Source organism: Suncus etruscus, chromosome 14 (genome assembly GCF_024139225.1).
Source record: "Suncus etruscus isolate mSunEtr1 chromosome 14, mSunEtr1.pri.cur, whole genome shotgun sequence".
Taxonomy (NCBI): Eukaryota; Metazoa; Chordata; class Mammalia; order Eulipotyphla; family Soricidae; genus Suncus; species Suncus etruscus.
In genome coordinates this window covers 25,964,784-25,985,491 of record NC_064861.1, presented here as the reverse complement: position 1 = coordinate 25,985,491, position 20,708 = coordinate 25,964,784, and the positions used below count along the sequence as shown (strand labels likewise).

Sequence of the window (20,708 nt, the reverse complement as noted above, 5' to 3'; positions counted from 1 at the left end):
AGGTGGATTGGGCTGATCCTTCAGTCTCCAGGAGCTAGAGATCCTCCCTTGTTGCCTGCAGCCCCTTAGAGCAGACCCCCTTTGGTCCGCCACACAGCAGCGTTTCCAGAGTCCCTTGGCCCTGTTGATAGGCGTTATAGATCTGATCTTCTCCAAATTCGCCCACGAAGTGCAAGCAGGTCCTGGATAGTCTGGGGGGTGGGTGGGAACAGGACCCTCAGCCTTTAGGTGGCCCACACGGGGTATTCAGGCCTCCTGAGCCCAGACCCACCCCCACTCCCAGTTATCACCTGATGGGCCAGAGCCCCCCGCTGACTATCACGCTGATTCTCTGCTCTGGGCCCTGGTTAAGCCCTGGGCCTGTGAGTCGTTTCACCTGGTTCACTTCTCGAACTCCATAGCTGGAAACAGCAGAGATAGGGGAATTAGTGGGGATGGGGGAATTAGTGGGGATGTGTGGAGCCCAGCCAGCTGTTGAGGGGCCCATCTCCACATGATGTGAGTGTCCAGGTTGTTTGCTGAGTCCAGCCTCCCACTCTTGTCTTCCCTGTGGGTAGCTGAGCACAAGCACCAAAAGTGGTGCCTCTGCCCAAGGTACACAGAGATCTCGGTTTCTGGCCACCTCTTACCTCCCCTCAGCCCCCTAGCTCCCAGCAGAGCCCCCTGGTGTATGTCTGGGGAGTAGCAACAGAATGGGAACCACCCTTACCAACCCTGCCCAGAGGAGGAGGAGGAAGGGCCCATTGGCAACTCACTCCTGCCAGGACTGTGAGCAGCTCTGGTCCAGGACGTCTGTGTATTCTGACTCACGCAGCTCCAGGCGGCCCCTGGCATCCGGAGTCTTCAGCTTGGCTTCCGCATTTGCCAGGTGTTGCCACATCTGGAATAAAGAAGTCCCTGAAGCCAAGGTTTTGGAAATTTTGGGGTAAGGTTTTGGGGAGGGAGGTCAAGAAGAGCTGGAGGATCTTGTGGGAAGAATGAGGTGTCAAGGGACCCCTTCAAACTGGAAGCATTCTGTCTGGAGCTGTACAGCAGGTAAAGTGCTGGCCTTGCATGCAGTTGACCTGGCTTCGATTTCTGTCATCCCATATGATCCCCTGATCTGCCAGTTATGATTCCTATGCACAGTCAATAAAGTCCTGATCACTGTGAGGTATGGCCCCAAAGTGATATAGATATAGATATAGATAGATAAAACAACTGGAAGTATTTACAGTTATTCAAATGATCAACAAGGGGGAGGACAAAGAGAAGTTACAGGGTGTATACACAAAGAAACAGACTAATGTAAGTTGAGATCTTACTTTTTTTTTTTTTTTGGTTTTTGGGCCACACCCGGCGTTGCTCAGGGGTTACTCCTGGCAGTCTGCTCAGAAATAGCTCCTGGCAGGCACGGGGAACCATATGGGACACTGGGATTCGAACCAACCACCTTAGGTCCTGGATCGGCTGCTTGCAAGGCAAACGCCGCTGTGCTATCTCTCCGGCCGAGATCTTACTTTTTGTTACATTGTGGCTAGAACTGGAGGGGGTCATGCTAACAAAATAAGACAGAAAGAGAAAAATAAATATCAATGTTATTTTTCTCCAGGATACACAGAAATAAAGCAAGAAGACACGATGTCCAAAGCAAACCCTTTGGACTCTGACCATGGAATGAGATTACCCAGGAGATCAGTAAGGTCAAAGGTGAAGAGAGCTGAAAGGGTCCGGTGGATACTGATGGAGGGATATTGGCACTGGAGGTGGAACAGACCTAGTGATATTTCAGACCTACTGATATTGGGGGGCCGGAAAGATAGCATGGAGGTAAGGCATTTGCTTTTCATGCAGAAGGTTGGTAGTTCAAATCCCAGCATCCCATATGGTCCCCTGAGCCTGCTAGGAGCAATTTCTGAGCATAGTAACCCCTGAGCATAGTAGTAACCCCTGAGTGTTGCCGGGTGTGACCCAAAAACCAAAACCAAAACCAAAACCAAACAAAAAACCGGGCCCGGAGAGATAGCACAGCGGCGTTTGCCTTGCAAGCAGCCGATCCAGGACCTAAGGTGGTTGGTTCGAATCCCGGTGTCCCATATGGTGCCCCGTGCCTGCCAGGAGCTATTTCTGAGCAGACAGCCAGGAGTAACCCCTGAGCACTGCCGGGTGTGACCCAAAAACCAACTAAACAAACAAACAAAAAAAAAAACATTCACTAATGGGACTGGAGAGATATTACAGTGGGCAAGGTGTTTGCCTTCCTAGGGCTGACCCTGGTTCAATCTTTGGCTTCCCATTTGGGATCCTGAAGCAGCCAGGAGTGATTCCTGAGTGAAGAGCCAGAGTAACTAACCCCTGAGCACCACCCATGTAACCCAAAAACAAACAAAAAATTCACACTCTTGTAAGACAAATTATATCAAGTTGAAACTTGAAAACAGGAAGCATCTGGGGAACAGGTCCTCAGCACCCGAAAGTCTATCATGGTGGAATATTCAGCTGTGGAGAGTGGGAGTCACTGAGGTGAAGGTTGGGCCCAGGCTAGGGGACTGGAGCTGAGCGGGGCAGCGGGGATGGGAGGGCTGGCTCCTCCTGCAGACACAGCTGCCTTCACAAGCTATTTTCGGCCACATGAACAAGGGAAGGAAAAAACAACACAAAACTCTGAGGCCAGTCTCCAGGGAGGTATGCTCAAGGCTCTGCACATACATTCACACTCAGGGTACTTAGATATGTCCACACAGGTGCTCACACACACAACTTCACAAACACATAATTCATACACACAGGCACTCATATAACAGATGCTCATACATGTACACACGTGCTCACATACATGTGCTCACACAGAGGCACTCACACACATGAACAGGGCACACTACTCTTCCCACTCATGTTTTAGGGGTGGGGCCACATCAAACCTAAGGGTCTGAGAGGCAAAGTTGGTGCCTCTCAAATGGTGGGTGAGGGACATGTTCTAGGACTGTTCTTTACGTAGACTAGGATACAGAGGGAGGGTAGGGTGAGGAAGTGATGCCAGGATCTGAGCGGGTCCAGCTCCAGGCCCTGTGGTAATCAGAGGTGGGGTGTGAGGTGAGGTGAGGGTGGGCTGAGACTCACCTGGTAGGCCACCGCCCTGCAGGCATCGCAGCGCAAGTGAGGGGGCATGTGAGCTGAGAACTTCTCCTCCTCATCCAGCTGCGGGGAACTGGCTGTGAGGGGGAGCCTGTCCCCAAAGTCCCCTGAACTGGCCCCTACTCTCAGCAACAGCAGGAGCAGTGCCAGACTCAGCTTCATGGTCCAGAGGAGCTGGCTCAGAGAGTGGGGACTGTGGTGGGGGTGCATATATGTCTGTGCAGTGGAGGGACCACCCCAATAACTCATGCAACCAATGGGGAACTAATATCTCACTCTTCCCCCAGATACCAGAGGTGCCACGTGTACATCTCCTCTGGTGGGGCTTTTTTTCTTTTTAAACAGTTCTGGGGTGGACGGAACCCAGTTTTCCATATGCAAAGCATGAGCTCTACCTCTGAGTCACATCTAGAAGGACCTGGGACAGGCCAACTCAGCTCCAATTCACAGATGGAACACAAAGATCAAGAGGACCAGTGAGATAGAACAGGGGTTAAGGCACATGCCTTGCATACAGCTAACCCCAGTTCAATTACCAGCATCCTCCCTTGAGTACTGCCAAGAGAAATCCCTAAGCCTGGGGTAAGCCCTGAGCAATGCCGGATGTGGTCCCCCAAAATAATGATAATAGTAAATAAAAAAAAAAAAAAAGAGCAAGGTAGGCTGAAGCAAACATACAGTGATAAGACTTGCACACAGCTGACCTATGTCTGACCCCAGCACCCCATACGGCTCCCAAATCAGCCAAGAGTATTTTCTGGGTGAAGTTAGGAGTAACTTTGAGCATCGCCTAGTGTGATCCAAAAAATAAGACCTGGGCCGGGCGGTGGCGCTCGAGGTAAGGTGCCTGCCTTACCTGCGCTAGCCTAGGAGACGGACCGCGGTTCGATCCCCCGGCGTCCCATATGGTCCCCCAAGCCAGGAGCGACTTCTGAGCGCATAGCCAGGAGTAACCCCTGAGCGTTACCGGGTGTGGCCCAAAAACCAAAAAAAAAAAAAAAAAAAAAAAAAAAAACAAAAAATAAGACCAAGGAGAGGGTTGGGGTTGGGCAGGGCCTGTGGGGGCTGCAATTCCCTCATGCCAAAGCTTGCCCTGTGGCAGTGCCCTACTATTGGTGGAGATGGAGGAAGTAACTGATAATCTTTTTTCTTCTAGCCCTGAGGATAATGAGATTCAAAAATGACAAATCAAATTGTATCAGCTGAGATTGGAACCCAAGCCTGATGGAGTCGCAGCCCACCAGCCCCTCTACTATGGGAAGAGGTAGTCTACAGTGTGGCTGGGCCCCTTCCTGGAGGATAAGTGTTTGCTGAAGTGGATATACTACAGTGTGTGGTTTCTTCTTCGTCTGAAAGGCTCCTCCACCAAGCCATACCTGAGAATAGATGGGGAAATCAGACATCTGACACAGGCTGTCAGCCTCTGGAGCTCAACAATCAGTGGTTTATTGCACAGCAGGTTGAGGGGCTGCCACGGCCCCTCTCCATGTTCAAAACCAGCATTTCTGCCCCCGAGAGGGGCCAGATCATTTTGACTTAGGGCTCAAGCAGGGGGTGGGGCTCCAAGGGACCCAGACTCTTGAGAGACCTGGAACTTAAATTCTGACCCTAACAGCACTTCTTGCAGTGCCCAGTCTTGCTATCACACCCCAGTGAGAGACGCAGGCACTTCAAGCTCACACCACATGGGACTTTCACACAGAGCAACCCCAATTCATGCACACACACCCTGCTCTATCTCCTTCTGCTCTCCTCAGTGACCCCAAAATTCCAAGCAGTTGGGATTCAGGGTTGTGTCCCGTTCTCTGCTGTGACCAGTCTGCAGAGCTGTCCCTGACCCAGGCTTCGTGGCCACATCTGTTACTAAGAAACGGAACCAGCTGCAGATCCCATGTCTTCCTCTCTGCCCCTTTTACTGCCACTCTGACTCACCCTCCATGCTCCACTGAGGGGTCTAAAGGCCCCTTTGGGACATCCACTCGCCATCCTCCTTGCTTATAAATCCTCCTCAATGACTCACTTCACAGCCCCCATGAAGCCAGCTCAGCTCTGAGGACTCCCAGAAACCAAGTAAGTGGAAGGGTTGAGGGGGGAGAGAGGGGCAGGTCTGGAAACTCCAGACATTCGGCCCCTGCTCAAAATTCCAGTGAACCCCTACAACCTCCTGCACCTTTCTGCCCTGCCCCACCGTCACGACTGCCCGCCTACTGGCCCTTGAACCTTCCAAGGCATAGACTGGAGAGCTTGGGTTTGCCCTTCATCCCACTAATGCTCATCAGTGTCCAGTGTTCCACCTCAGGGAGAAGCCTATGGCTTACTAGCTTAGTGGCAATCCACCCTGAACCAGACGCCATTTCTTGTTGCTCCACCCAATACATCCTCGAGTGGTCACTGGGGACAAGTGTCTCTCTATCTCTGTTTCTCTCTCTGTCTCTATTTCTCTCTCTCCTCTCTCTGTCTCTGTTTCTTTCTCCCTCTCTGCCTCTCTCTTTCTCTCATACACACTTACATACACCCTGGGGATACTTGGGAAGGGGGGCTCCAGTTTTGTTGGGAAGGAAGCAGGCCACCTTTTCCTGAGCTCCAGCCCCAACAGCCTGTAGTAGTGTCAGACATTCTGGGAGAGAGAGAGAGTCAGGGGAGCAGAGGTGATGGTGGAGAAAAAGAGGAAGGCAGGAGCTGGGGGCCAGCGTCTCCAAGGCCATCAACAACAGGTCCTGGACCTGTGGTTCAGGCCCTAGCGTCACACGGGGAACACCGAAGCTTTGCTCAGCGGCGCGGGCCCGGAGCTGGGAGGCGGTGCGCAGAGGAACAAAGGAGGCGCGGGGCTGGGGGTCCCGCTGACTGGCAGGTAGTACATCCCGTCCAGGGGCCCACCCTCCGAGGCCCAGGGGAGCTGGTGGCCACTGAAGGCCGGTGAGGCCGGGCCGGGCGGCAGAGGGAGGCCGGCCAGGGGCCCGTAGGCGGGCGGGAGGAGGCCGGGGCCCAGCGCCAGCGGGGTGTAGACGCGGCGCGAGGGCCCCGGGGGCGAGGGCGGCAGCAGCACCTCCACGTACTGCCCGCTCTCAGGGTCGAAGAGCAGCCGCAGCCGAGGCTGCCGCGGCGCCTCCACGAAGTAGTAACGGCCGCTCTCCGGGTCCACCAGGACCTTCCCGGGCGCCGTGGCCCCCGGCGGCCTGGCAGGCCCCAACGACCGGCCTTCGCGGGCACCGTCAGCGGGAGGCGCCGAGGCCGCGCGGGGCTGCGGCTGCGGCGGGGTCGATGCTGCTCCGTGGCCCGCTCGGGGCTCCCTTGAGAGCGGCTCTGGGGCTGTGGGACTGGCTTCAGGACGGGCGGCTCTCCCCTGCGGGGAGCCGGGACGGGGCGGCCGCTGGGGCGAGGAGCGACCACCCTCGCCGTCAGGGACCGGGCGCCGGTGCTCTGCAGCGCGGTTCTCGACGCCGTCCGGCGGGCGGCCCAGCGCCAAGGCACCGGGCAGGCGGATCTCGGTGCGCGCGAAAGGCTTGGCCGTGCTGTTCTCCGCTCTGCGCCGCGGGACGCCGCCGTTGGGCTGCATGGTGTCCCTGGGGACCGGGTCGTGCGTCGGTTCCGGAGGCTCGTACGGGTGCGACACGACGGGCAGAAAATCCTTGAGGAACACAGAAGTGTAGTGGGCCGGGGCGGGCATCCCCGAGGCCGGGAGCTCCGGGGTTTTGGAGGCGCCGTTCTCCTCGGTGACAACGGGGTCCGCTGGAGGCGCCGGGTGCCCGGAGCCCTGGGGCCCCACGGAGAAGCTGGGCGCGTAGGTGGTCTTCAGCATCTGGCGCACGTCACGGGGTCGCGGGATGGCCACGCGCTTGCGCCCCGGGGCCGCTTCTTCAGGACCCCAGTCTTTGGAGCGCTCGTTGCCTTCCAGGGTATCCGCCAGGCGCTCGAGGGGCAGCTCGGGCACAGCTCTCTCCGGCAATCTCTGGGTGCCAAGAGTGCGCATTTCCCGCGAGGACGGGCTCGGAAGCGTCGTGGACTCGACGGCCCCGGGTTTGGTCAGCGCCACCTCCACGCGGGCGGAGCCGTTCAGGGCTTCCCGCCGAGACACTGCAGGGGGGCTCTGCGCATCAGGGTCTCCCGACTGCCACGTCTCTGCAGGATGCTGCGCAGCCTCCCAGGAGGACAAGGCTGGCGGGGACGGGGAAGGGCTTCTGCTCCCCGCCTGTGTGTGCGCTCCTGCTAGAGGATGCGCGGCCTCCCACGGGGAAGGGGATTCGAGGGACGGGCTGTGGGCCCCGGTGACATCTTGCGGCCACGGGGAGAAAGCAGGAGGGGACGGGCTCCTGCTGCTGGCCGTGTCTTCCACGGCGGAGGCTTCTGCTTCGGGCTCGGGGAGCGGCGGGTCACTCACCCTGCGCGCGGCTCGGTTCCACGGTGGCAAGTGTTGGGGGCCGCGCGCCGTGCCGTTCGGAGCCTGGCGCAGCGGGCTCACGGCTTTCCTGGGCACCTCCCAGGGCTCCCGCGTCTCCAAAGGCGGACTCTGTGAGCTCGGGAAGGTCCGATCTCGGCTCTCCCGGGGGAGCCGCGCCTTCAGCAGCTGCTGGCCTTGTGCCGCGTGGGTCTTCTCTCCCGACTGCAGGAAGATGCTGGAACTCACTGGCCCCAGCGGCTCGGTGCCAGGCGCGGGCTTGTCTCTCCGAATGGCCCGCTCCCGGAGGCTGGGCCACGGTCTGGGGGCCCTGACCGGGGCTGAGCTGTCAAGCGCCCGGGGCAGCCGAGGCCTGGCGTGCTCCGGGGCCACTCGGGGGCCGCCGCGCGCCGCTTCCTGGCTGTCGGGCTCCGGCCGCCTCGCGGGCTGGCAGGCAGCGGCGCACGGGGCCAGGGGCGCGGGGCCCAGTTTTCTGGCCAGCGCCGTCTGCACGAGGTTGGCGGCGGCCTGCAGGCGGCCCAGAGACTCGTCCAGGGAGCCGGTGCGCAGCAGCAGGCGCGGGTTGGGCTCGCTGGCCTCCCGCGGCGGGCTCCGGGCCCGAGGACGCAGCTCGATCTGCCGCTTGGGCACCGTCCGGGCTCTCGCGGGGGCGGCCCGCTCCTCCAGCGCCACCTCCACGCACTCGAACTGCGTCGGCGTGGCCGGGCTCGGCGCGGCGGGCCGCAGCTCCAGGTAAGTGGCCCAGCGGGAGCCGCCGTCGGGGCCCGGGGGCTGCGGCGCGGCGGGGTCGGGAGAGCCGGTCCGGGGCGGGGAGACGCTGCAGAAGGCCGGCGCGGTGGGCAAGGGCGCCTCGCTCTCCGCGGCGTCGGCGCGGCGGAAGAGGGGCCCGGCGTTGAAGATGACCTCCATCTCCCCCGACGGCAGTGTGCGCAGCTGGGGTGCGGCCGGCCGCGGGTCCGAGCCCGGGCCCTGCGGGAAACCCGAGCCGGGCGCGGGCTGCTGGCGGCTATTCTGGGCGCTGACGGACAGGCGAGGCTGCGCGCCCGCCCCCGGCGCAGGGGCCACCCGGGGCCACCCTGCCCGGCCCTCCGCGTCCGCCCCCACGCCCGGGGTCTCTGGGGAACCTGGAGCCGTGTGGTAGGAGCCGGAGGAACCCGAGGAGTCCTGGCGCCGCGCGGGTGTCGCGGACAGCCGCCCCGGGAGCCCGGGCAGGGCGGGCTGGCCGAGCGCGGTCAGCATGGTGGGGCCGGCGCCGCGCACTAGCGCCCTCGCACTCGCCTCCGGACGGACGCCCGCGCGTCCCCGCCCCGCCCGCGGCCGTGGGGTCACCGCGCCTTAAAGCGGACGCGTCCCCTTCGGAGACGGTGGTGCTGCGGGGGGACCCGGGGTCGGGCCCGACCCTACCCGCTTCTCGGACCTGGAGGCCAAGGCCAAGTTCTAACTTGGAACCAGTTGAGAAACTGAGGCTGGCTGGGTAGGGGTCTGCTTGCTAGACACGGGTGTGCAGTGTGGGACAGGGTATAAGGCCTTTAGACCAGGAAGTCTGCTCTTCCCTGCAGACCCCAGCGACCTGTTGTCTTCCCTCTGCTACCTCCAACCCTTCTTCCGTGGCCCTCACCAGAAGGGCAGGCTTGGCTGGAACTCTTGCATCCAAACCGTAGAGTAAGGCCTGAAGGGCTCTGCCTGTCACAGGTAAGCTCTCCCTTCCTGGGATTTCAGGAAGGTCCTGCTACCCTTGGGTAAACCACTGCCTTTTGTGGGGTCCTAGTGGAAGGGCCTCCCGATTTTACACTTTTGGTGGTTCTGAGAATAAGTCTGATGCTGAGGTGCTTACCTGGCAACCCTGGGCTGGATGTTGGCCTGTGTCTTAAGATTCTGCAGAGGCAGTCCACCCCAGCTCAGGCCCTCACCTCTTCCACCACCGAGCCTTGGTGCCAGCGGGTGAGACCTAGACATCACCTGAGTGACAATGGACACTGCATGTTTGCTTAACTCCTTGCTTCAAGGTCCTAACTCAGAACTGTGGCAGGTACCATCCCACCATAATTGTAGGCACCGCACTGGCACACTGAGCCAGAGCACCAGAACTTTTAGACTCTCTTTTGTTTTGGGGCCACAACAGGTGGTGCTCAGGATAAACTCCTAACTGGTTTACTCATGTTTCACTCTTGGCTGGTCTCAAAGCACTTTATTGGTGCTGAGGGTCAAACTCAGGTCTCCCTATACTTTCACTTTGGCCCAAGTCAGAGCACCTTTCAAGACTATTTTCTCACCTTCAAAATACACCGCTTGGTCACCTTCCCATTGTGAAGATTAAGCAGCTTTTGTTTGGAAGAGGTGAAGATGTGGTTCTCATATATCAATATTCTTATATCCGATGGAAATCAATTTCTCAAATTTGTTGTTTTGGGGTCGCACCCGGTGGTGCTCAGGGTTTATTCCTTTTTTTTTTTTGTTTTGTTTTGTTTTGTTTTGGTCACACCCGGCAGTGCTCAGGGGTTACTCCTGGCTCCAGGCTCAGTAATTGCTCCTGGCAGGCACAGGGACGACCATATGGGACTCGAACTGGGATTCGAACCGATGACCTCCTGCATGAAAGGCAAACACTTTACCTCCATATCTCTCCATATCTCTCTGGCCCCACTTTTTTTTTTTAATTTTTATTTTGACCAAAGTGGATTACAAATCTTTCACAGTAATTTTTAGGTACATAGTGATATTGAATCAGGGGCACTCCCACCACCAATGTTGTCCTCCCTCCACCCCTGTTCCCAGCATGCATCCCACATCCCCTTCCTTTACCACCCGGGTTGCTAGTATAAGTGGTACTCAGGGCTTATTCCTGGCTCTACATTCAGAGATCACTTCTGGAAAAGCTCAGGAAATAAACTGGGAAATAAACCCAGGTCAGCTATATGCAAGGCAAGCACCCTGCTTGCTGTTCTCTCCAGTTCTCAATTCCCCACATTTATTGTCATCCTGTAATGCCCCCGATGTCTTTGCACAGGGCTTCTTGCACACATGGACACACATACTTTTGCACACACAGACACATTCAAAGCCCTTCCTGATCTGTAGCCAAGCTCCGAGAGTTAAATTTACCAGGGCACTGGAAGTGGGTGGGGTGTTACCGAGTAACCAGGAATTGTTTATATAGGGAGGGATTAAATGCCTAGAGCAAGAATAGCACTTATTAGATCAAAAGACTTGACACTTGCCCTAGCCTACAAGTCTGTACCCCAAGCTATTACCTGAGAGAGGGGATATGACAGATTGAGATCCGGGCAGCATCCTTGGGTCAGGCATGTCCTGACAGGTGTTGTCCAAGGCTTGCCCCAACGCTTCAGGTCACTGAGGCCCAGGAGACAGGCAGGACGTCGTGCCTGCTGCCCTCCCGCTCCTCTTGGTAAGGCCTGAGGGGAGGGGGCATTGTACGTGTTGGGGAATTGGGACAAGATTGGTAGGAATAGGAAGCCCCACAGCAGAGAAGGCAGAGGTCAGTATTATAGCCAAAACAAAGCGACCACATTTTATTTTTCCCTGCGACGCTGACGCCTGTGGGCCTGATGGGTCCCGGGAGCTTTCTTATGCTTCTGGTCCAGCACCTGGGCCATGTAGTTCTCCTGCTGCTTCTGGATCTGGCAGTCAGATATATGATTCCTGCAATGGAGCCGGCTGTGCATGGGCTGGCCCAGGGCAGGGACCAGCATTCTGGTTCTCCACATCCATTAACAACCCCCAGCCTGGCCCATACCCCTCACCTGAAGATCTGTTTCTGTTGGTTGATAACTTGCTGCAACTCCTTAATCTCATTCTCTTTGCCATTAAGTATATCTTCTTGCTTTATTATATGAGACTCAATCTCTGTGGGGGAGAGAGGCAGGGGAGGGTGGTTCCCAGCCGCTGGCCCTTCCTGAGATAACGGTGCCCTCCCAGGGCTTGGTACTCGCTTCCTCCCTCTGGGGCTGGTACAGTGGTTGCTAAAACAGTGGTATGAATGAGTTTACTGTGGAGTCTTCATAGAATACAATGTCTGATGATGTACATATAATGAGAACCAGGTTGACCTGCAAGCAGGGAATGGAGGGCCCATGGAGAGGGCAATGTGGAGGGGAAGGTAAAGCTCTTTACAGATACCTTCTTTCCCTGGCAAGACCATTTATTCTTTTGCTCCTTTTTTGAAGGGGGGCATACCCAGTGATGCTCAAGGATTACTCCTGGCTCTGAACTAAGGAATTATTACTACTGACGGTGGACAGCGGACCAAATAGGATGCCAAGAATTGAATCCGGGTTGACCACCTGAGAGGCAAAGCCCTACTCATTGTTCTCTCCATCCCCCAAACCACTTCTAGTTTAACAGTACAACCCTCTCCAAGTCTTCCCATCCTCTTTCCTGGCTTTATTTTGCTTCTTGAAATTTTTGTTTTGTTTTGTTTTTAGGCCATACCCAGCGGCACTCAGGGGTTGCTTCTGGCTCTGTGCTCAGAAATCGCTCCTAGCTCAGGATACCATATGGGATGCCAGGGATTGAGCCCAGGTTCTACCATTGTGCTATCACTCCGGCCCCTTCTTGGCACTTACGTTTTTCATTTGTATTTGCCTCTATTAGGTTATAAATCCTAAAAGGAGAAGGATCCTCGCTTTCTTTTGTTTTGGGGCTGCACTCAACAGTGCTCAGGGTTTACTCTGGTTCTGCACTCAAGGATCACTCTGGAGGACTTGGGATGATATGGTTGCTTGGACTGAGCCTGGCGTGGCTGCATGCAAGGTAAGTGTCTGACCTGCTGTGCTATCTCTCCCCAGTTATTTTCTTCTTCTTCCTTCTTATTTTTTTTGGGGAATGAGGGCACCCACTGCAGCTCTCAGAGGTTACTTTTGGCTCTGCACTCAGAAATCACTCCTAGCAGGCTTGGGGGACCATATGGGATTCCAGGGATTGAACCTGAACCAGTTGTGTGCAAGGCAAATGCTCTACCTGCTGTGCTATCACTTTAGACCCCAGGACTTTTTTTTTTTTTAATTATTTCATTTAACCCCCAAGTCTAAAATAGTATCTGGGATTAGTGAGCAGGGTGTCTCCTGGGAGATAAAAGATTTATTATTTATTTTTTGGCTTTTGGGCAACACCCGGTGGTGTTCAGGACTTACTCCTGACTCTGCACTCAGATTTCACTCTTAGTGGGGTCAATGAAATCATTTGAGGTAGTGGGAATCGAACTTGGGCTAACCATGTGCAAGGCAAGCACCCTATTCACTGTACTTTCTCTCCAGCCTCTGGATAAAGCTTTTAGAAACATCACCTTGCTCAGTCATCTCTGCACAAACAGACTGACCAAAGGCCAGCTGGCGTTCAGCCAGGGGAGACTTCGGGGGAGAAACTGTGCTAAAGGAGGCAGCCCCTGAGGGGAAAGTTGGGTTAAGACTGATCAGGGAGGGCCAATCGGTAATACAGCAGGTAGGGCACTTGCCTTGACAGCTGACCCAAGTTCTACTCCCAGCCTCCTATATGGCTCCTCACGCTCTCCCTACAGGAGTGGTTCCTGAATGCAGAGTCAAGAGTAATCCCTGAGCGTCACTAGGTATGGCCCCAAAACAAAAACAAACACAGAAACTAATCAGGGAATGGAACAAGATGAAGTTTCAATAAGATTCACATAGGTAAGGCAGTAGGAGCACAGCCCACGAAAAAGGAAAAGGAACACGGTTTGAGATAAGTTTAAAGAACCAAATCTACAAAAGGAGGTGAGAGGCAGGGGAAGACACACATCAGGGGGAAGCTCAGATCACCAGAGCCTCAGATGAGGGCCTGTTCCTACTGCAGGATTCAGGACTACCACAAGGCAGCTAGACTGTCCCCAGGATTTACACAACCATCCACAACAGTCCAAGCAGCAGGTATTTCTGGGAAAAAGAATGTCTATGGCACCAGAGTTGCCAGAGAAAGCCCTGAGTTGCCCTGAGGGAAATTCGGGATGCCCAGGTAGAGTGTAAGGACTAGGGAACCCATGGCCTTGGGTATGGAGGCAATATTGCTTACTGGGTGGTCAGACAATCAACTATAATGTTTGTCAACTCATCTGGCCAAATCAAAATGGCAGCCTTCTGGCACCTTATAAGGTGGGTAACTCAGCAGAGGGAGAGAAGTTGGACTAGTGGGGAGGGAGCACCTGAGTCTCCAGAATAGGGGCCCTGGATCTATTTTTGGCTTGGATACTCAAAATTGCTGTAGTGCCTGAAGCAGCTGCTATATGTGCCATTCACATCTATAGTTACTAGGGGACCTTCCAAGCAGTGCTTGGCGGACTCAGGGGCCACTCTTGGGGAAACACTGTCAGTAAGAAGAGGATTCCCTGGTTCATTCCCGGATCTCGGCACCAAATAAAAACAAAACAAAAACAAACAAACAAACAAAAAAACCCCAGAGGATTCAAGAATGCAGAACCCTGAGGATGCAGAGCTGTTTAGGACCAAATTTTGTTTTGTTTTGTTTTTTGGGCCACACCCGGCGGTGCTCAGGGTTTACTCCTGGCTATCTGCTCAGAAATAGCTCCTGGCAGGCACGGGGGACCTGGATCAACTGCTTGCAAGGCAAACGCCGCTGTGCTATCTCTCCGGCCCTGTTTAGGACCTTTTAGTGCTTGGGGGCCTCTAGGGTCATATTGGCAGTGCTCAGGGGTCCATGTGGTGCCAGGGTTTGAACTTGAACCCTATAAGCTTTGCAAGCACCTCTCATCACTGAGCTATCTTCTTTTTTTTTTTTTAAGGCTAGTCAAGTGAAGCAGTGGGAGTGGAAAAGGAACAAAGAAATCTGTAACTGGCTGTGATCAATTAATTGTAAACACCACTGCACTCGGATCAGCCAATCTTCTAGCCCCATATATATCTTTATAGTAGGTAAAGGGAGTTTTGCACCTGGGAAAATGAAAGTGCTGTAGAGGTCTGGGGACACTGAGTCCCCCCATAACTCCCATAACTCACAGTGGCACCGAATGAGCCAACAAGTGGTCATAGGCATATGCAAAGAAGAAATGAAAACTAGTAGCTCCCAGAACTATTTCAGCTGGCCCATATATTTCTTTGGAAACTTCTAGATTAGTTTTTAAAACTAAAAGTCAGAAAAGCTAGCATTAACATGGGCTAGAGAGATAGTACAGTAGTAAGACACTTGCCATGCAAACTGCAGACCTTAGTTCAATCCCTGGCACCATCAATGTTCCTCTGAACCCTGTGTCATGAGTGATCTCTCAGCACAGAGCCAAGAGTAAGCCCTGAACTCCATGAAGGTGTGATTCAATAACCAATAAATACAACAAATTAATAAAGAAAACAGATAGTTAAGAGATAGCATAGGAGTTAAAGGACCAGCATGTGGCTTATCCTAGTTAAAATTTCAGCATGGTATAGTCCCCTAAAAACACCATATGTGATACTTGGAGTCAGGAGGAAGCCATTGGGTATGGCCACCAATCAAACCCAACCCAATCCTGATTTTTCTGGAGCTAGAGATAGTCCTCTGGTCTAAAGCACTTGCCTTGCATAGGGCTAACCTATTCTATCCCAGGTCTGCGGAGTCCCTTGAACACTGTTGGCTGTGGTCTCAAACAGCCCCGTTAATAAAATTAATAAAAAAATTAATAAATAAGTTAATAAAAACTGCTTTCAGTTTCTCTTTCTCTTTCCATATCCAGCATCTCAGGGCTTATTCCTGGCTCTGTGCTCAAGGATCACTCCTGGTGGTGCTCAGGGGCCAAGCGCCTTACCAATTGTACTATCTCACAGAAATAGGTCCATCCAGTTTCTTTTCAAAGATCTGGTAATAATGGGTCTCAATTCCCACAGCAGAGGCTCTGATCCCCAGAGGAGGACGGCTTCACACACCCCCATACCCACCCACTCTTTCCTACTGTACCCATGCTGAGCCTCAGGTCCACACCCACATAGGACTATACTTGCTCTTTGTTCATGTCATAATTTCTTTTTTTTTTTTTGGGGGGGGGGTCACACCCGGCAGTGCTCAGGGCTACTTCTGGCTCTATGCTCAGAAATTGCTCCTGGCAGGCTCGGGGGACCATATGGGATGCCGGGATTCGAACCACCATCTTTCTGCATGCAAGGCAAATGCATTACCTCCATGCTATCTCTCCGGCCCTCATGCCACAATTTTTTTTTTTTTTAGGTTTTTGGGCCAACCCAGTGATGCTCAGGGGTTACTCCTGGGTAGGCACTCAGAAGTCGCTCCTGGCTTGGGGGACCATATGGGATGCTGGGGGATTGAATCGAGGTCTGTCCTAGGCTAGCACAGGCACCTTACCTCTAGCACCACCGCGCCAGCCCCCCCTTTTTATTTTCACAGTTTCTAATGCCCATCAAAAGTTGGAAAATAAATGTTGGACTAAGAAGGTTGTATGTTTCACGAAAAAGGGAGCGAGCCCATTTCTTTATGGCCATGAAGAATATTGCACACCAGCTGCTTCCCTCATTTCCGTGACCTGCCTGGTCCCTGAAGGCTTTTGCGAAGGTGAGACCCACAGGGGCCTGCCTGTATCCTCAGGCGGGAACAGAAGTTGGGGTGAAACCCTGTCCGGGGCACAGGCACTGGGCAGTTAGGGAAGAGCCCGGGTATGTAAGCGTGGGAGGGTGTGCGCATCTCCCGCCTACCATTGCATTTGGTGATGAGCTGGTCCTTCTTGCTAGACTCCTGCAGGGCTTTGCTTTTAACATTTGAAAGCCTGGGTGGAGAAGATAAGAAAGGATGGGAAGGCTGACAGCAGATGGGACCCTCCAGTCCCCCTCTCTACCCGCTACCAAGGCCCACTCACGCCTTTTCAAAGGCCAGCTTCTCTTTTTCCAGCTGTTTAGATAGCACCTCTACCTCTCCCAGGGCAAACTGCAGTTTCTCCTCTTCCTTGGCCAGGAGAACTTTGGTCTTGGCATGAGCAGTTTTCTCTTCCTGCAGGGGCAGCAGTGACCCATTATCTCCAGCCCGAATCTCTGGGTCCCATAACCAGCCCCTTTCTCAGAGGGCCACAGGGAAGCCACAGGAAGATTCGTTGTTTCTGTTTTTGTGCTAAACCCAGAGATGGATCATTCCTGGCTCTGCATTCAGGAATCACTCCTGGCAGAGCTTGGGGGACAGTATGAGATATCAGGAATGAACCCTGATCAGCTTGCGGTACTGGTACTACCTCTCCAGCCCCCAGGCACTGTGGGACTGGAAGGGCTCAGGGGTCAGCACCCAATGGTTCTGCTAGCCTCTAGAATCTTGGGAAATGGGGAAATAATAGGAGCCCGCAGAGACCATCTCTTACCACCAGCTTCTTCTCTACTGCCTGAAACTCTTCTTTACTGACAAAATTTTCATCCTGGAGAACCATCTGCAACAGACATTGACTCAGGGTGGGCCTGGGTGGAACTGGATGCCACAAAAAACAGAATGGGCAGTGGATGGTGCCTAGGGCATCTAGACTAAGATTAGGCTTCTGAAAAGGGGGTTTTTGTCTCTCAACATTCACTGAGGTTTAAATATTTACACTTGGGACTAAAGTGATAGTATAGTAGGTAGAATGTTTGCTTTGTCAGCAAATGTTTAAACTATTATAAATATGTTAAACTATAATAAATAAAATTTATAAAGCATATCAAATCCAGTATATCAAAGATGCATAATAAACAGTGCAGAATTTTTTGTTTGTTTTGGGGCCACAACCTGGCAGTGCTCAGGAGTTACTCCTGGCAGGCTCAGGGGACCATATGGGGATCGAACCCTGGTAAGTCCCAGGTCATGCAAAGCAAATGCCCTATTGCTGTGATATTGCTCTGGCCCCAACACTGCTGAATTTCTTTTTTTGGGGGGAGGGGGGGTTTGGGCCACACCTGGTGACGCTCAGGAGTTACTCCCAGCTATGCGCTCAGAAATCAATCCTGGGGTGGGGGAGAGTAGGGGGGGGAGAGGGCCTCAAAAAAAAAAAAAAAAAAAAAAGAAAATCCTGACTTGGGGGACCATATGGGACTCCGGGGATCGAACCAAGGTCCGTCCAGGATCAGCTGCATGCAATGCAAACGCCTTACCACTGCGCTCTCGCTCCAGCACCAACACTGCTGAATTTTAAGAAAAGAATAAATTCACTTGCCAGGTCAGCCTGGCAAGGAGCAAGCAGTATATGGAAGTGAGAGTGGGCCAGAGCCAGGAGCACTGGGACAGTGGTGTGCTTCAGAACTGCTTGCCAACAAGATGTCAGACCTGAGAACGCACAGTTAAGTTGGGTGAGCTGGAAGAAGGAGGCGAAAGAGAAGAGTTTCCTGAAAATACTCAAGACAAAGGCAGTTACTAAGAGGAACTGCTGCGCACCCAGGAGACTGCAGGGGATTCAGTTGCCCAAAGCTGTCTACAACCGTCAGTGAGAATTAAGAGCAGTCAGTTTGGGGATGGAAAAAAAACCTTCTCTCGCCGCCTTAGCATGACAGAAGAACACAGAACAGAACAATGAGGAACTCCGTCATTTTCAGGCTAGCATTTGATCAGGTTTATCAAGTTAATTTGTGGCTCCAATTGGGGCGTGACTGAGAGGGGCAAAAAAAGCAAAGGAACTAACTGTAAGGAGTGAAACGCCTTCTTATAATGCAGTGCTTCTCAATTATTATCTGTCATGCCCCCCTAGGAAGAAGAAAACATTTTTTGCGTAACCCCCCCCCCGCGACTGTAAATAGTCTCTTTATTAAAAAAATCTTTAAGGGGGCCGGAGAGATAGCATGGAGGTTAGGTGTTTGCCTTGCGTGCAGAAGGACGGTGATTCAAATCCCGGCATCCCATATGGTCCCCCAAGCCTGCCAGGAGTAACCCCTGAGCACTGCCGGGTGTGACCCAAACAACAAAAACAATCTTTAACCTGCAAAACAAAAATATCTAAAATAATTTGCACTGATTTTTAGTCAGAGGTGATGTCCGGATGAATGGCTACAATGAGCACGTTTTGCAATGCATGGCTTTTCGAAGCGGGGTTGGAAGCAGGACACAGCGGCTCTCAGCTCCAGAGACGTTCAGAGACATAAACAGCGCCCCCAGTATTTGAGAAGCACTGAATTATGTGTTGTTGCTTTTTCTTGCTTGGGACCCTGGGGGGCTCCTCGTGGAAAACTTGCACGAGAACCAAGGCAAATGCCGGGTCATCCATCCCCCATCAGATGGGGACACATCCAGCAGGCCCCAGCAGCGCGAGCACGGAACAAGGCTTGCAGGTAAATGCGTGCAGTCGAGGATCCGCCAAGACCCAGGCCCGGGCCGCACTCGTCCAGGCCCCGCCTCCTCCGCGACGCGATTGGCCCAGAGCCGCCCGAGGAAGGCCTGGCTCCACCCCCACCATGCAGGCTAACAGAAGGGCCTCCACGCTGCCCCATCTCCCTCCCCGGTTTCCGTACCACGTTCCTCAGCTGGTGGATCAGTTCCTCCTGAGACTCAATCACGTCCCGCAGTTGGTCGAAGGCGAGACAGACCGACCCCGACCCCCCCTGCGACCACCCCAGGGGCGTCGCCATCTTTCGCCCCCGCCAGCTCGTTGGAAATGGCAGCAGCCGGAAGCCGCGCCTCCGCCGCCACCAATGAGAAGTCGACGCCACAAAGCGCCCCGGCAACGGGGGCGGGGTCTGCCTTTGTTCGCGGGGATGTCCCGCCTCTTAAAGGGGCCGCTCGCCCGGGCCGCGGGAAGCGGCTGGCCTGCAGGGCGTTTGCCTTCAAGGAGGATTTGCACGTTACGGTCCGTGCTCTTACGGAATCTAGAGGAGCAGGCCGGACCTGGCAGGTCCGCACATGCATTCAGGGCAGCATGCAAGCATTGGTCCCAAGCCTTTCCCTATGAATCAGCAAACCCTGAAGTTGGCAACTCTAGTTTCTTTAACGTCTTAGGAGGCTCGAGTGCACAACATTAAGGGAAGACCAGACATTAAATAAAAAAAAGGAAAAAGGAGAGTGATCACCTAAGGTAGAGTTCTCATGCCTATACCAGGCTCTTGGTAAAAGTATGAGAGCCTGTTAAGCTGCCGGACAATAAGGCTGTGGATCGCAGATCTTGCCCAGTTTTCTATTGATCTATTTAAAATTTTTTTCTATTCTTCGAAACCTAAATGAGATTAAGATTGGGGAAATCAGAACTAATATTTATCCTGTGAGCATTCACTTTTTCTCACATCATTATGCTTTAATAATATTATTTCATGTGATCCTAGTTGTAATCATGTGAATTGTATTTTAATAGTTCCATTTTACAGATGGTGAAATACAGGTTTTCTGAAGATAAATAACGCTGCTACCCTTAGTAAACCTTAGAATAGTTCCCCCTCCCAAAAGATGCATTACCTATTATTTATCTATCCACAGCCAGGTTTATTCCCAATTCTGTGCTCAGGAATTATTCCTGGTGAGCTTGCAGGACCAAATGGGGGGAGGCAGTGGTGTGGGGATTAAACCTGGGTCAGCCACATGGAAGGCAAGCACCCTAACCACTATTACCTCTCTGGTCCCTATCTTTCATATGTTCTTCAGATTGAACCCATCTCTATTGATCAATCTGAAAGGTCTGAAGCAGGATAGTCCAATAGCATATCTGATAACCATGTTTTGCAGCAGCACTGCCCATGATGGCTGTCAACTAGTCACATGTGGCTATTTAGTTTTTTTTTTTTCTCTTTATTTTTGGTTTTTGGGTCACATCCAGTGGCCCTTGGGTTTCTCCTGGCTCTGCTCTCAGAAATCACTCCTGGCAGGCTGGGGAGGACCATATATATGTATATATATATATATATATATATATATATTGGGATGTATATATGTATATATACAAGCTCTCTCCAGTCCAATTCAGCACTTAAAATGTGGCTATGTGGTTGAGGACTTACATTAAAGAGTTTTAATTAATTTTGGGGGCACATCTGACTGTGCTCAGGGCTTACCCCTGGATATATGTTCCGAGATCACTTCTGGCAGGGTTCAGGGAACCATGTATGATGCCAGGTATTCAAACTGAGTTTAGTCACATGCAAGTGCCTTACCCTCTGAAATGGCTGGTCCTTGTTTTAGCTTGGGAACCAAAACTGGTGGTATTCTGGGTCTTTTTCTGACTCTGCTCTGGTGGTGCTCAGGGAACCATATATGCTGCCAAGGATTTGAATTGGGATCAGCCACATACAAACATGTAATCTTATAC

The 20,708-nt window shown here is 53.3% G+C and overlaps 3 protein-coding genes across 4 annotated transcripts; all 3 read right to left on the bottom strand.

Annotated features, from left to right (window-relative positions):
- MZB1 (marginal zone B and B1 cell specific protein) lies at positions 1 to 3,474 on the bottom strand. The gene is made up of 4 exons (XM_049786048.1): positions 3,100 to 3,474; positions 756 to 880; positions 291 to 401; positions 1 to 191 (listed from the first exon to the last, which is right to left on the bottom strand). Exons 1-4 carry the CDS (start codon positions 3,361 to 3,363, stop codon positions 35 to 37), a joined length of 657 nt encoding a protein of 218 aa, XP_049642005.1. The 5' UTR covers positions 3,364 to 3,474; the 3' UTR covers positions 1 to 34.
- A 2,383-nt stretch (positions 3,475 to 5,857) lies between these two features.
- PROB1 (proline rich basic protein 1) lies at positions 5,858 to 8,749 on the bottom strand. The gene has a single exon (XM_049787357.1). The coding sequence runs from the start codon at positions 8,747 to 8,749 to the stop codon at positions 5,858 to 5,860; it is 2,892 nt and encodes a 963-aa protein (XP_049643314.1).
- Positions 8,750 to 10,783: 2,034 nt separating this feature from the next.
- SPATA24 (spermatogenesis associated 24) lies at positions 10,784 to 19,069 on the bottom strand. Of its 2 annotated transcripts, XM_049786033.1 has the most exons (6): positions 18,928 to 19,069; positions 16,821 to 16,886; positions 16,332 to 16,462; positions 16,171 to 16,241; positions 11,272 to 11,374; positions 11,041 to 11,170 (listed from the first exon to the last, which is right to left on the bottom strand). In XM_049786033.1, exons 1-6 carry the CDS (start codon positions 19,042 to 19,044, stop codon positions 11,041 to 11,043), a joined length of 618 nt encoding a protein of 205 aa, XP_049641990.1. In that variant the 5' UTR covers positions 19,045 to 19,069. The 2 variants fall into 2 exon arrangements, with proteins under 2 accessions (XP_049641989.1, XP_049641990.1); XM_049786032.1 differs by lacking the exon at positions 11,272 to 11,374 and having other exon boundaries at positions 10,784 to 11,170.
- Positions 19,070 to 20,708: the final 1,639 nt, after the last annotated feature.

Bases quoted from the DNA above. Each gene is read 5' to 3' on its own strand.
- SPATA24 (XM_049786032.1), bottom strand. From the start codon at position 19,044: ATGGCGACGCCCCTGGGGTGGTCGCAGGGGGGGTCGGGGTCGGTCTGT. The intron at 16,887-18,927 runs GTACGGAAACCG...TGTCTGTTGCAG, and splicing joins TCCACCAGCTGAGGAACGTG to ATGGTTCTCCAGGATGAAAA. The intron at 11,171-16,170 runs GTAGGCGGGAGA...GCTCCATTGCAG, and splicing joins GCTCATCACCAAATGCAATG to GAATCATATATCTGACTGCC.
- MZB1 (XM_049786048.1), bottom strand. From the start codon at position 3,363: ATGAGTTATTGGGGTGGTCCCTCCACTGCACAGACATATATGCACCCC. The intron at 881-3,099 runs GTGAGTCTCAGC...TCTTTATTCCAG, and splicing joins GCAGGGCGGTGGCCTACCAG to ATGTGGCAACACCTGGCAAA. The intron at 402-755 runs GTGAGTTGCCAA...TGCTGTTTCCAG, and splicing joins TGCTCACAGTCCTGGCAGGA to CTATGGAGTTCGAGAAGTGA.
- PROB1 (XM_049787357.1), bottom strand. From the start codon at position 8,749: ATGCTGACCGCGCTCGGCCAGCCCGCCCTGCCCGGGCTCCCGGGGCGG.